Source organism: Arvicanthis niloticus, chromosome 20, assembly GCF_011762505.2.
Source record: "Arvicanthis niloticus isolate mArvNil1 chromosome 20, mArvNil1.pat.X, whole genome shotgun sequence".
In the NCBI taxonomy this organism is placed as follows: Eukaryota; Metazoa; Chordata; class Mammalia; order Rodentia; family Muridae; genus Arvicanthis; species Arvicanthis niloticus.
In genome coordinates, this window is record NC_047677.1 from 38,858,288 (window position 1) to 38,870,545 (window position 12,258).

General features: G+C 39.8%; 1 protein-coding gene across 1 annotated transcript in view; it reads left to right on the plus strand.

Moving 5' to 3' along the window:
• Pcdh15 (protocadherin related 15) overlaps nucleotides 1–12,258 on the plus strand; it is a 777,836-nt gene that overhangs the window by 471,895 nt on the left and 293,683 nt on the right. The window contains exon 11 of the mRNA XM_076917096.1: nucleotides 5,480–5,686. Within this exon, the coding sequence (XP_076773211.1) occupies nucleotides 5,480–5,686 (207 nt within the window). The remainder of the gene's footprint in view (nucleotides 1–5,479; nucleotides 5,687–12,258) is intronic.

Here is a 12,258-nt window from a genome sequence, read left to right on the forward strand (position 1 = left end):
ATCCCCAGCACAGCCTGGGTGACTATGAACCTAAGACTAGATAGCACAGGGGCCTAGGAAAAACCAAATACTACTGTTCTACTAAAAGAGCTTAGAAATAAAATGGCTCCCAGTGACATTCCGCTACACTCACAGATCAGTCTCTTGCTCAGCCATCATCAGAGATGCTTCCTACTGCAGCAGATGACAGAGACTATGGCCAGAAAAATATTCAGAGAGTGAGAGGACTTGGAACACTAAACCCTAAATGGGAAGTCTTTATCATCCCCTCCTCTCATAGCTCAGTAAACTCCCTGGAAGAGGAGAATCAAAAAGTGTAGAAGCCAAAAGGATTGGAGGACATCAGGAAACAGAGCCTTCCAAACACAGCACAAGGGAAGCACATATGAGCTCACAGTGACTGAGGCAGCATACAGAGGACCTGTATGTGTCTGCAGCAGAGGGTGTGCTAGGCTGAAAGGAGAAGTGGACTCATGCCCCATTCCCTAACCCAGAAGAAAGCTGCAATTGATAATCACTTGCAAATGAAAATTGAGTTTTTGCCAACGGGGTCTTACTGGGGAAACAAACTTCTTTTAAGGGTAGACCACATGGCCAGAAAAAGAGAGCTGATAGACAACAAACCCAATAGCATCTTTGGAAGTTTCTTATCTCATGATGTCATGTCAGATTTGTTTCTCTCTCTCTCTCTCTCTCTCTCTCTCTCTCTCTCTCTCTCTCTCTCACCCTACACCTCTTCTTCAAGTTTACCCTCTTGCTGGTCTTTTGTGCATACATTATGGATTCCAGTTTTATGTTATTTTTTTTTAATGGAATTCCTGAATTGAACAAGCAAGTGGGCTTCTGTGTCTTATCCATTTCTTATTTTGAAGTGAACATACAAGCAAGTGGACTTCTGTGTCTTACCTATTTCTTATCTTTTCTTAGATTCTTTGCTTTCTGTTTGGTTGTTTTGTCCTAATTTTTTTATCTTAAGAAATTTTATTATTATTCCTTAGAAGCCCTTTGTTTTCCAATGAGAGACAGAAAAGGAGGCAGATCCAGAAGTCAGGAGTGTAGGGAGAACCAGGAGGCATGGAGGGAGGGGAAATCATAATCAGGATATATGTTATAAAACTCTTGTTTTCTGGTTTTTTTTTTTTTTTTTTTTTTTTTGCTTTTTCGAGACAGAGTTTCTCTGTGTAGCCCTGGCTGTCCTGAAACTCACTCTGTAGACCAGGCTGGCCTCGAACTCATAAATCCGCTTGCCTCTGCCTCCCAAGTGCTGGGGTTAAAGGCGTGCACCACCACTGCCCGGCTGTTTTCTGTTTTTAATAAAGGTAAAAACATTAGTTTAGAGATGTGAAAATAGTCATATTTTTATAGGAAGAGTTATCACTTCTTCAATTTTTTTTTCATAACTGCTATAAGTATAGCCCCTTTTCTGGTTGTGAGTCATTTAATTGTTCATACATAAGAATAAAAAGAAACAGAAAAGTTATTGTAAAAAAAATTTTTGCTGGGCACCCACACCAAATAAATATAAAAGAAAAAATACCCCTTAGCATCCTAGGAAAAGATCTATTTTTCCTTCTATGGAACATATTCAAATGCGCTTTTACATCACCCTCCTAATGCTTATCGTAACCACTTGTTAAATCGCTCACCAGCAGCCAGCATGGAAAAAGTCTGAAAACCATTTGTGACACCACAAGCCTGTGACCCCAGCCATTTACTGACTGAGGCAGAAGAATTTCTCAGAGTTCACAGTCAGCCTGGGTCAAAAGTAAGAGGTCTTAAAAAAGAAAAGAAAAAAATTATTCTGCTTGTCTAGTACTTGGATGCAAGGAACCCAGAACTTATAGCTATTTCCTTATCATAATTTGACAACTGGAATGCTTTCAATAGTTTGTCCTTGAAATATCTAAACGTGTGAGGCTAACCCATGGGCATTTTCAACTTTAGTTTTGCTTCACCCTTTTCTCTAAAACTGATGCTTATACCCAAAATTTTACCAACAAACATGGCTCTTTAATTTGTGTGTGTTGCTTGTGCATGCTCATTTACATATGTATAAATATGTATGTGGGCGAGCCAGTATGTGTGTGTGTATGTGTGTGTGTGTGTGTGTGCCTGTGTGTGCCCCTCAAGGGCAGAGATTATTATTTAGTGTCTTCTTCAATCTTCATCAGACATTTTTGACGGAGCCTAGACCTCCCTAATTTGGCAGCACTAGCAGGGCAGTGAGCTCTGGACATCCTCCTGTTTCCCCTTTCCCCATGCTGAGATTTGAGACACACCCCACTGTGCCTAGCTTTTTAGGTGGGTGCTAAGACTCATGCCTGTTCCTCACACTTGCACAGGAAGTACTTTACTCAATGAGCGGTCTCCCCAGGACCCCAAATCTGGCTTCCAAATACACTTTTCTACTTCTAACCACACACTTGCCCTTGTTAATAACATTCTTTTATGAGAGTAAATGGCTTTAAATGCTACCGTTTTCACTTGTGTCTCTTTCTTCACCCTCCCATCCTTTCTGATTGCTGCTGAATAGCCAAAGTCAGTTTTCAGAACACCTGGGCCCAATAAGGAACAAAATGTAACATTGTTGCCTTTCAAATGCTACATTTGAAATCTAACTCAATAGGAAGTATTTGTCTTCCTATGACTTCCTGGACCAATTTCTCCCATCCATCTTCCTTTCATTATTGTTCTGTACATTTTGAGAACTCACAGTACATTTCCTTGTGGGGTTTCTCATGCATCTGGAGACATCTCAGCTCAACCTGACTATGTCTTAAATACCACGTGGCAATGAACATGAATTAACATTGTTAGTTTTCCCCAGTGCAGAAGTAAAACTAGTTTTAGAGAGAGAGAAGCACACGGCACAAGAATAAAAATGTGGGCTTGGACAGAGATCACTAGACACGGATCTGCTGGGCTTCCAATAGAATTGAAGGTGCAATGGTATCCAAAAGCATTAGTTATTGTTAAAACAAATCGGTGTCTCTACAGTGATTGCTAAAAAGTTCATGTTTTTTTCAAAGCTATTGGGAAAGTAGGAATTCACTTGTTCCGAAAACCTAATTCGAGTTTAGTTTTCTTCCCAGTGACTCACTTTGTTTGCATGAAACAAATAATACATGTTTTCCCGGCTTCACAGCTGGTAGTAAAAACTAATGGCACAATCTGGATATGGCATACAAGCCTCTTACATTATCATCCAATTCCGTGGCCTCCCCTTATCCCCACCACCACACACACATAAGAAATATGTATGTGTTTGTTGGGTGAGAGGAAATAGATTATACAATTTGCATATTGCCATACCATTGTCCATCTCTCTGGACAGCACTTAGTAGCTATTAGAACCTGAAGAGTCCAGCAGAAAGAAAGAAATCCTGTTCACAACAACTTAAGTGTGCAAACTGCTCAGGGTCCACAGGACCGGCACAGAGCAGTGCTGCCTTCAGCAGGCCGTGAAGTTGGGTGACAACCCTATGTTTGCAGTGTCTGTTTCTGTAGTGGGGCTCTGTTTCCTGATTGGGAACTGCATTTACTTTCCTTGTCGGCCGTCTCCATAAGACATCACAGAAGTCATTAGAACGCCCATGGCTCAGCATAAATTAATCCCAATCCCTGAGAGTACAGTGACCCCTGAACTCGTAAAGTCAGGGCCACCCACATCTGTGTAAAGAAGCTACAGGTAGATTCCGGGGTCATCTTCATTATGGAGTGACACTCAAAATACCTTACACCGAGGACTATTTTGCATTCTACAGTTAGGTGATGATGTAAAAGCATAAAATAATAGTACAAAAGAGACTCACATCAAAGTAGGGATGGCAGGATATGTCAAAAAGGTTTCTCAATGCATTATATAACAGTTTGCTACCCATTTACTAATATCATGCTTTAAAATTGGCAATTAGGACATTCATCTTAAGTGCAAGCAACAGTCTCATAGAGTAACAAATCCTAGGAATTTTCTTGTTGCAAAGTCATCATCAACTCTATGCAATGTCAGTGAGGATTATTGTTCACCCTCTTATTTGATGGTGGGAATTTTTTTTGTTTGTTTTTTGTTTTTTGTTTTTGTTTTTGTTTTTGTTTTTTGAGACAGGGTTTCTCTGTGTAAGCCTGGCTGTCCTGGAACTCACTCTGTAGACCAGGCTGGTCTCGAACTTAGAAATCCACCTGCCTTTGCCTCCCAAGTACTGGGATTAAAGGCGTGCGCCACCACTGCCTGGCCAGATGGTGGAAATGTTAAATGAGAAGAACTAAGTAAAATTTTATTTTAGAAGCTGAGGTTTGGGATATGAGGACAGTGATTGCGACCGGTGACCCCACTGATTGCTGAGATGAACTCTGCTGGTCTGTGGGCGCAGAGGGTGTTCCCTTCTTTCTTACTGCTCCATGTCCTTCAGACATGAAGCAGAAAGAGCCAGGAAAAAATGCAAAAATAAGCATATACATTAGTATATTAGTATAGTTTTATTCAAGTGCATTGGGGTAATGTATTTCTGATCTATTACCATAGAGATGACTTAACTGCTAAAAATTATGGTGAAATTTCCTTTCACTTGTAGCTGTGATTTTTTTCCAGGCCCCATTCTGAATGATAAATGCAGCTTTAATCTATTAATCTATGCAAAAACAATTACTTGGGTCTGTGCCACAGCAAAATGCTTAGTGCCAGTGACTTGCCAATGACATACCTCTCTCACAGATCTGGCCTCTGGAGTCTGAGGACAAGGCTCTGGCAGTTCCATTCTGGCAAGGGTGCATCCGCTCATATTTGGCACTTCTGTGCTGTGCTCTTAGGAGCTGGCAGAAGCCCAGGTTTCTTCTAGAGCTTTTGAATGTTTCTTTGGGTTTGGAGATGGTTCTTCCTGTACAGTAGAGGCTGTCCTAGACCTATCCTCCTGAGTCAATCTAGCAATGCTGAGATGACAGGCCAGCCTCTTCAATGGCCTCTTGTGTCTTCTTTATTAAGGACAAAAATCTCACTGATAGATACTCTACCTTTATCAAGGCACTAGTCCCCAAAGCCGTATGCATTACTACTTTTGGGTAAGGATTTTTATATATGACCTTGGGTATACCCACATTCACAGCACAGCAGGCAGTTGACCTCCAGTTTGAAATAAGAAGACACTGAAGAGACAAAAAAGATGTATAGGTTCAACCCAACTGTATTTGCCTTCTGTATTTCTAATCATGTACCAATACAGCATCAGTCTCTCTTCTGCACATGACATCACCATTGTTTATTGTAGTTATCTTTCTGAAATGAACACTAGATTTTAAGACAGGAGATTAAGTGATAAGATTAAGTGATAAAGGCTCTCCACTTCTGTTTCTCGTTTATGTTTTCTAACACTTGTCAGAGCAGTTTGTCTCTCTGCAAGGACCTGAGGGTAAAGAAAGACCACACCTATACCATGTGAAGAGTCACTCCAGAAGACATCGTAGCTAATTTTTCTTTCATTTTCAGGCCGAGCAGGACAATGGCCACCCGCTGCCTGCCTTTGCTAGTCTACACATCGAAATACTGGACGAAAACAACCAGAGCCCATACTTCACAATGCCCAGCTATCAAGGATACATCCTGGAATCCGCCCCAGTGGGAGCCACCATTTCTGAGAGCCTAAACTTAACCACCCCTCTGAGAATTGTAGCTCTGGACAAAGACATAGAAGACGTGAGTTCCATGACTATCTTTGCAATTACTTGTTGATATTATCTTTTGTGTTTATCCTAAGAAGTACAAAGTGTTGGCTACACAAAGTACAAAGCGAACAAACAAACAAACAAACAAACCCAAAACAAAGTCGGTGTAGTGAATCTTAGTGCTATCGTTTAATTCTATGTCAGGGGTATTTTTTTTAAAGCATATTTAGTTTAATAGCTGTTCTTCACTGTAGCTCTCCTGCCCATGAAAGCCAATGGATTGTTCACTTAGTGCTTACTAAATCACTAGGGTGATCTTTTGTGTTAATATAAATTGAAAGCTGATATGTTATAGGGGAAAAATAATGGCATCACAAAGTGAATATAAAATCATGTAAGTAGGAATTATGAGGGAGATGCTTCCTGGCAATCGTGAAGACCTCAGATCAGATTCTGAGTACCCACATAAAGAAAGTCTAGCCAGTAAATAGCTCCAGACCAGCTATAAGGTGTAGCAGAAGTACCAGATTTTGACCTCTGTCCTTTGTGTGTGTGTGTGTGTGTGTGTGTTTGTGTGTGTGTGTGTGTGTGTGTGTGTTTGTGTGTGTGTGTGTGTGTGTCTGCATACCCATACACGGGTATGTGTTCATGTATACCCCACTACACACATGTATCACTCACATACACACTCCACATACACTCACCACTCACACATGACACACATACACACACATGTATGATGTTACACATACAGACAGACACAAATGAATAAAAACAACAAAAAAGTAAAAATGAAAAAAAATAGTAATTAATCATTTTATAAAACCTATTTCTGAAAGCAGTCCCCTGTGGCATCTTGGGATTTTCTTCCATTGTAATGGCATGTTACTCAAGTAGACACCTTGGAGGTCATAGACCCATGCATACTTCAGCTAGTGGCTGGTGAGATTTCTATTCCTGCAGGTGACATATGACTGACTCTGGTCTTCTAGTATTGACCCTGTTGTTATAAGTGAAAAACCATCCAGCTAGGCAAAAGGAGAGTGATTTATTCCATTGGCCACAGAGATTTGACATGAAGACTGGACAGAAAATCTATGCCAGGCAACCCCGAGTCCTCCAGGAACTTATGGAGGGAGAGGCAGAGCAAGGACATCATATCTTACAGCACAAATGAATGTGACACCTTGGTAGCCAAAAGTCTAATATAATACTAACAACTATAACATGCTACCAGTGGAATTGGGGAACACAGCACAGTGCTGAGAACGTATGAGGCCCCAGAGCCGTCCTGATTCCCTAATCCACTTTGAGCTCTCCATCCCTTTGTTTCTACGTCACAAGCCCTGGATGACAGTCCTGTACCACAACACCCAGCTTTAGTTTTTAAAAATTTTAATTGACAAATATAAATATCACATTTTTTTGGCTAAATGGACTGCACTGCTCTAGAATGTCCTTAAAGTTTTTCATTGCACCAGAGGTTTGTCACTGCAGTCACAAGAAAACACACCCAGGTTCCTTGGAGACTGACAAATCCTGTGCCCCCACCTCCCTCCATACACCTCTTCTTCCTAAGTGTTCTTCTCTTCTGCTCTCTTTTTCTTTACACTTGCCTTCTGACACTTGTCTAGATTTTTGGTCCTTCTTTGTTTCTTCTACTTAAAAAATTTATTATTTATTTATTTATTTATTTATTTGCATCCCAAATGCCGAGTCCCTCCCAGCCCCCCTCACAGAGTCACCCCCTATATCCCTTCTTCTTCTCCTCTAAGAGGCAGCAGCCTGCCCTGGAGATCCCCCACCCTGGCACATCAAGTCTCTGCAGGGTTAGTTGCATCCTCTTCTACTGAAGCAGGACAAGACAGCCCTGTTGGGAATTTATCTGCATGTATGAGAACAAAAAATAAATAAATCACAAAACAGACATTAATGTGTTTGAAGATAGATATCTGTCTGTCTGAATCATCTGGTTCTTTTCTTCTAAATATCTTCTTTATTCTTTACTTTTTATTCTGTAATCTTTTTTTTTTTTTTTTTTTTTTTTTTTACAGTCCAGTCATGATCCCCCTCTAGGTCTGTCCTCTGACTGTCCCTCATCCCATACTTCCTACCCAGTCTCCAAGAGGATGTCCCCCACCCCACCCCACCCCACCAGACCTCCCCACTACCTGAAGCCTCAAGTCTCTCAAGGGTTAGATGCATCTTCTCTCACTGAGGCCGGGCCAGCCGGTCCTCTGCTGTGTATGTGCTGGGGGCCTTGAATCAGCTGGTGCATGCTGCCTGGTTAGTGGCTCAGTATCCAAGAGATCTTGGGGGTCCAGGTTAGTTGAGACTACTAGTCTTCCTAGAGGTTGTCCTCCTCCCCAGCTTTTTGCAGCTTTTCCCCAATCCAACCATAGGGGTCCCTGGCTTCTGTCCATGGATTGGGTGCTTGTATCTGCATCTGACTCTTTCAGCTGCTTGTTGGGCCTCTCAGAGAACAGCCATTAGACTTCTGTCTGGAAGCACACAATAGAATCAGTAATAGTGTCAGGCCTTGGAGCCTCCCCTTGAGCTGGATCCTAATTTGGGCCAGTCACTGGACCTCTTTTCCCTCAGGCTCTTCTCCATTTTTGTCCCTGTAGTCCAAACATCTTTTTAAACAAGAAATAGTTTTGCTAGCAGTTTCTAATATGTATACTAAATATATATAGATTCTATAGTGTGTGTGTGTGTGTGTGTGTGTGTGTGTGTGTGTGTTATTTCAAATTATCATCAAAATCTTTACTACCTAGTAAGATATTACTCTGAGAGGGGCTATAATTAATGAGAATACTCAGCATGGGGCCAGGGTCTGACAAGACCTACAGAAATGAGTAACCTCAAGTGGATGCTACGAATATAAACAGAGACTGGCCTCAAGCAAGAGAAACCACAGCTCAGTGCAGGAGTAGATCCCTCTCAGCTGCTTCAGAAATAACCAAGGCTAAGGGGCACATGCCGATGGCCCAGCCAACTGGATCTATTCCTAGGGATGTTAAATTTGGATTCTTCCTCCTACCAAGAAAAAAGTGAGGTAACATTTTAGAAAATGAGAGTCAAGCATGCTGAGTTATAGTGCCATTTATTGTATGGACCTAGGGTTTAAATGTATCCCGAGCATCCCTGTAAGACTGAAAAATCACTAAGTAGCACACTCTTGGACCAGTCTATTCTCTTCACAGACCGGTGTGTACACATACATGAAACACTGACTTACATAATTTAACAGTACTCTTGCCAATGTAGTTTTAAAATGGTTCCTTCTGCAAGAACAACGTGAAATGCACAAGGTTTACAGCAAACAAAACGAGACCGCCATGCTTCAAGGGGCAGAGCCAGGAAAAGCTGTGCGTTGACTTTCTCGGTAGGATGAGAATGAACAGATATAATTCATCGGCTTGTTTAAAGATGGCGAATCGCCAACAACTCGATATATGAGTGTTGGTGTTTTACAGTACTTAATCTATTTTAAGGTATCTTGTACTTATAAGTAGGTAGTTAGAAGATATAATTCTATCGTAGATATGTCAAAGGTCTAAGAAAAAATGATTGTATATCTTATGGACAATAGTGTGAGTTTGTGTACTCCATCTCTCTGCTTTATTATTGTGTATTTACATGCATTTGTTGGGCATGTTGACCTTTATGCTTACCATGTTTGTCTCATGTTTAATTTACATATAGGTGCCCCCTGGTGGAGTTCCTGTAGGTACCTGGTTGTTGGTTTTGTGGTTGCCAGTTGCCGTGCAGCATGTCTAGTCCTTTCTCTTTCCCAATACAACTTTATTATCACTTACGAAAGCGAGTGATAATTTAGTGAACAAATACTCTGTTAAAATATTATTTAAATATTAGTGGTTCCTTAGTCCCAGACAGACATTGGAAACTCATCATGGCATTTCTCTCCTCAAAAGTTCAAAATTTGAGATGGAGTCGGTATTGATCTAGGTACTTTAGGACTCTATGGCTCGTTTATTAAAATTGACAAGTTCTAATTTTATCATTTACCATTATTCTTTGTCATGTGCATATATGCACATAAATATGCATACATATATATGAACACACACACACATATATATACATATATATGTCATATGTCTTATGTGCACATATGCAAACATGCATGAAATCTTGCATGCCTGTGGTAACATTTTGATTCATTTAGATGTCTGTTTTCAAATCTTATGAATCATCATGTGAACATAGATCTATACAATGAAGTTTTATTTGACATTTTATTTTACATTCTAATACTTATCATTTTTATACATACATTTGCTTTCGTATTGATTTTTTTCCTGTTTCTGTGAGTGAATTGGAGTTTATTTTACCCTATACCAAACAGTTTACAAAGCAATATGCTAATAAATCATTTTTTGGTGTATATTGCCAGGGTGTTTGGGGGTAAAATAAATTGTATATTGTGTGACAGAAGAAAGTATTTTTCATTAATAAATTCTCTATATTTAACAAGCTGAAGTTCATTTTAGAGTCATGACTGCTATATGAACTCTACTAGCCTTTTGGAAATTTAAGGTCAGGGTATCATGTGTCTACGCATAAAATCTCTTGGCTATGTAGGAAGGTATGTCCTCACATCTTACTTTGTGAAGTAAGAGTCTAGATTCTTATGTGGTATGAGGAATTGCAAACACACAAACATTCCCTGAACTTGACTCTGAAACTATAGGAACATGCAATTATCATGTTAATAAAATCAAAACTGCGACATCATAACACAGATTATCAAAGGAGGATCTGAATTTTATGAGAAAGAAGATATTTGATTTAAAGTAGAAATTATTCCTTGGCATATTAAAAAATGTTGCTGGTCAAGAAAGACGAAACTAGGAGCTATAAAATTCCTAAAGCACTGATGTTATTTCTGTTGACACACATACACCAAAATCTGTAACTGAAATCATAAGACATTTTTATTCAAGATATCAAAAACATAGCTTATTTTATAATTCAGCATTCACCTTAAAAATCAACCTAAAATGTTAATGGGTAAGTGACAATTTGCTCAGTATTTCCAAATCTGCCCTAAATGTTTGTTTCTAAATGTATTTAGTAAGAGTATTTATACACCTTTTATAGAGATATAAAAGATTCCTGTTGTAAATAAACATAAATATTAAGGAAACTCTCTTTTAGTAAGAGAGTAACTGAGAAACGGGCAACGTGAACTGAAATGTGCCCTGTGATGTCATAGGTCCATGTAAGGCGGTAATAACCAGTTCTAGGAGATGCTGCGTGCCTCTAGGATCAGTTTCTAGTTAAAGACTCAAGACCCTGATACACAGAGATGATCAGAAAGCCATGTCACTGTATATGGAGAGGCATGTGCTGATTTCAAATGAGTAGCATCTGACAAGGAAAACCATTGCACCCTCATACAATGAGCCGAAGAAAATGCTCCCTTTTGGAATGAATTATATTTTAGCAAAGCCACATAGCACACCAAGGGTGACAAGTTAATATTCCTGGAAATGTATTATCACTGTGCTGACACGTGAATACATTAATGACTGGACCTTCCAAATCGACAGTTAATGGAAGAGAGTTGAATTGAAGAAAAGTGTAGGTCCAAAGAGAGGAGAGACTAATGGAAGACAGGAACCAAAGGGAAGAAGTGCATAGCAGCCACACAAACATGGTGTCAAAGGTCACACACCTGTACCAAAGGAGCCTGCAGTCAGAAGCAAAGCATGTCGGGAGGCAATATTGATAACATACCTAGAGAACAGGAAATAATGTTCATTTTGAAGTATTGTCACTTGACAATTAAAATTAAAATAAGACACTGGAAAAGTGGCAGACGGTCACTCATTTGTGAAACGAAGCTCACTGTTTGTGATTCCTTTAAATTAGTCACTGAACTTCACCAAGATTGGTAGCGCTATTTGAGAAAAGAATTCTCAAGAATGTGGATCAGAGGTTTTCATAAATCGTTTCATTGTGTTTTTAAACTAATATAGTTCTTCAGTCGATGTAACCTACATTCTAGGCATGCCAATAACTGGGCTCAAAATACTGAAATGTCGTCAGAAGATCCTTTTGGAGACATCAGAGTACAGGGTCATGGCTTGTATGGTTTAATAGATTTGATTATTTAAAAATCAATAGACAAAGAAAGCCAATCTCCATAGTACTCCCATTTTATTGTTCTGAAATGAAAATAGAAAACCGACCTGAGAAGGCTAGAGATATGGCTCAGCGGTTGAGAGCACTGACTGCTCTTCCAGAGGTCCTGAGTTCAATTCCCAGCAGCCACCTGATAGCTCACAACCATCTGCAATGAGATCCAATGCCCTCTTCTGGGTGTGTCCGAAGTGAACACAGACAAACCTGAAGACACACAGGGTTGCAATATCAAATGAATAGCATTCATTTCAAAGGTATTGGAAATACACATAAATCACTACACAGGGGGAAAAAACTCTACTGAAGAAAGCGTGTTGCTATTCAAAGTGTGCCCCCTTTTAAATGGTAGTTATTTTTCTCTTTCTACATAGAAAACTTAAAATGCAAGGTCTTACCTTTCCCTCAAATTACACTTGACAATCCCCTGCC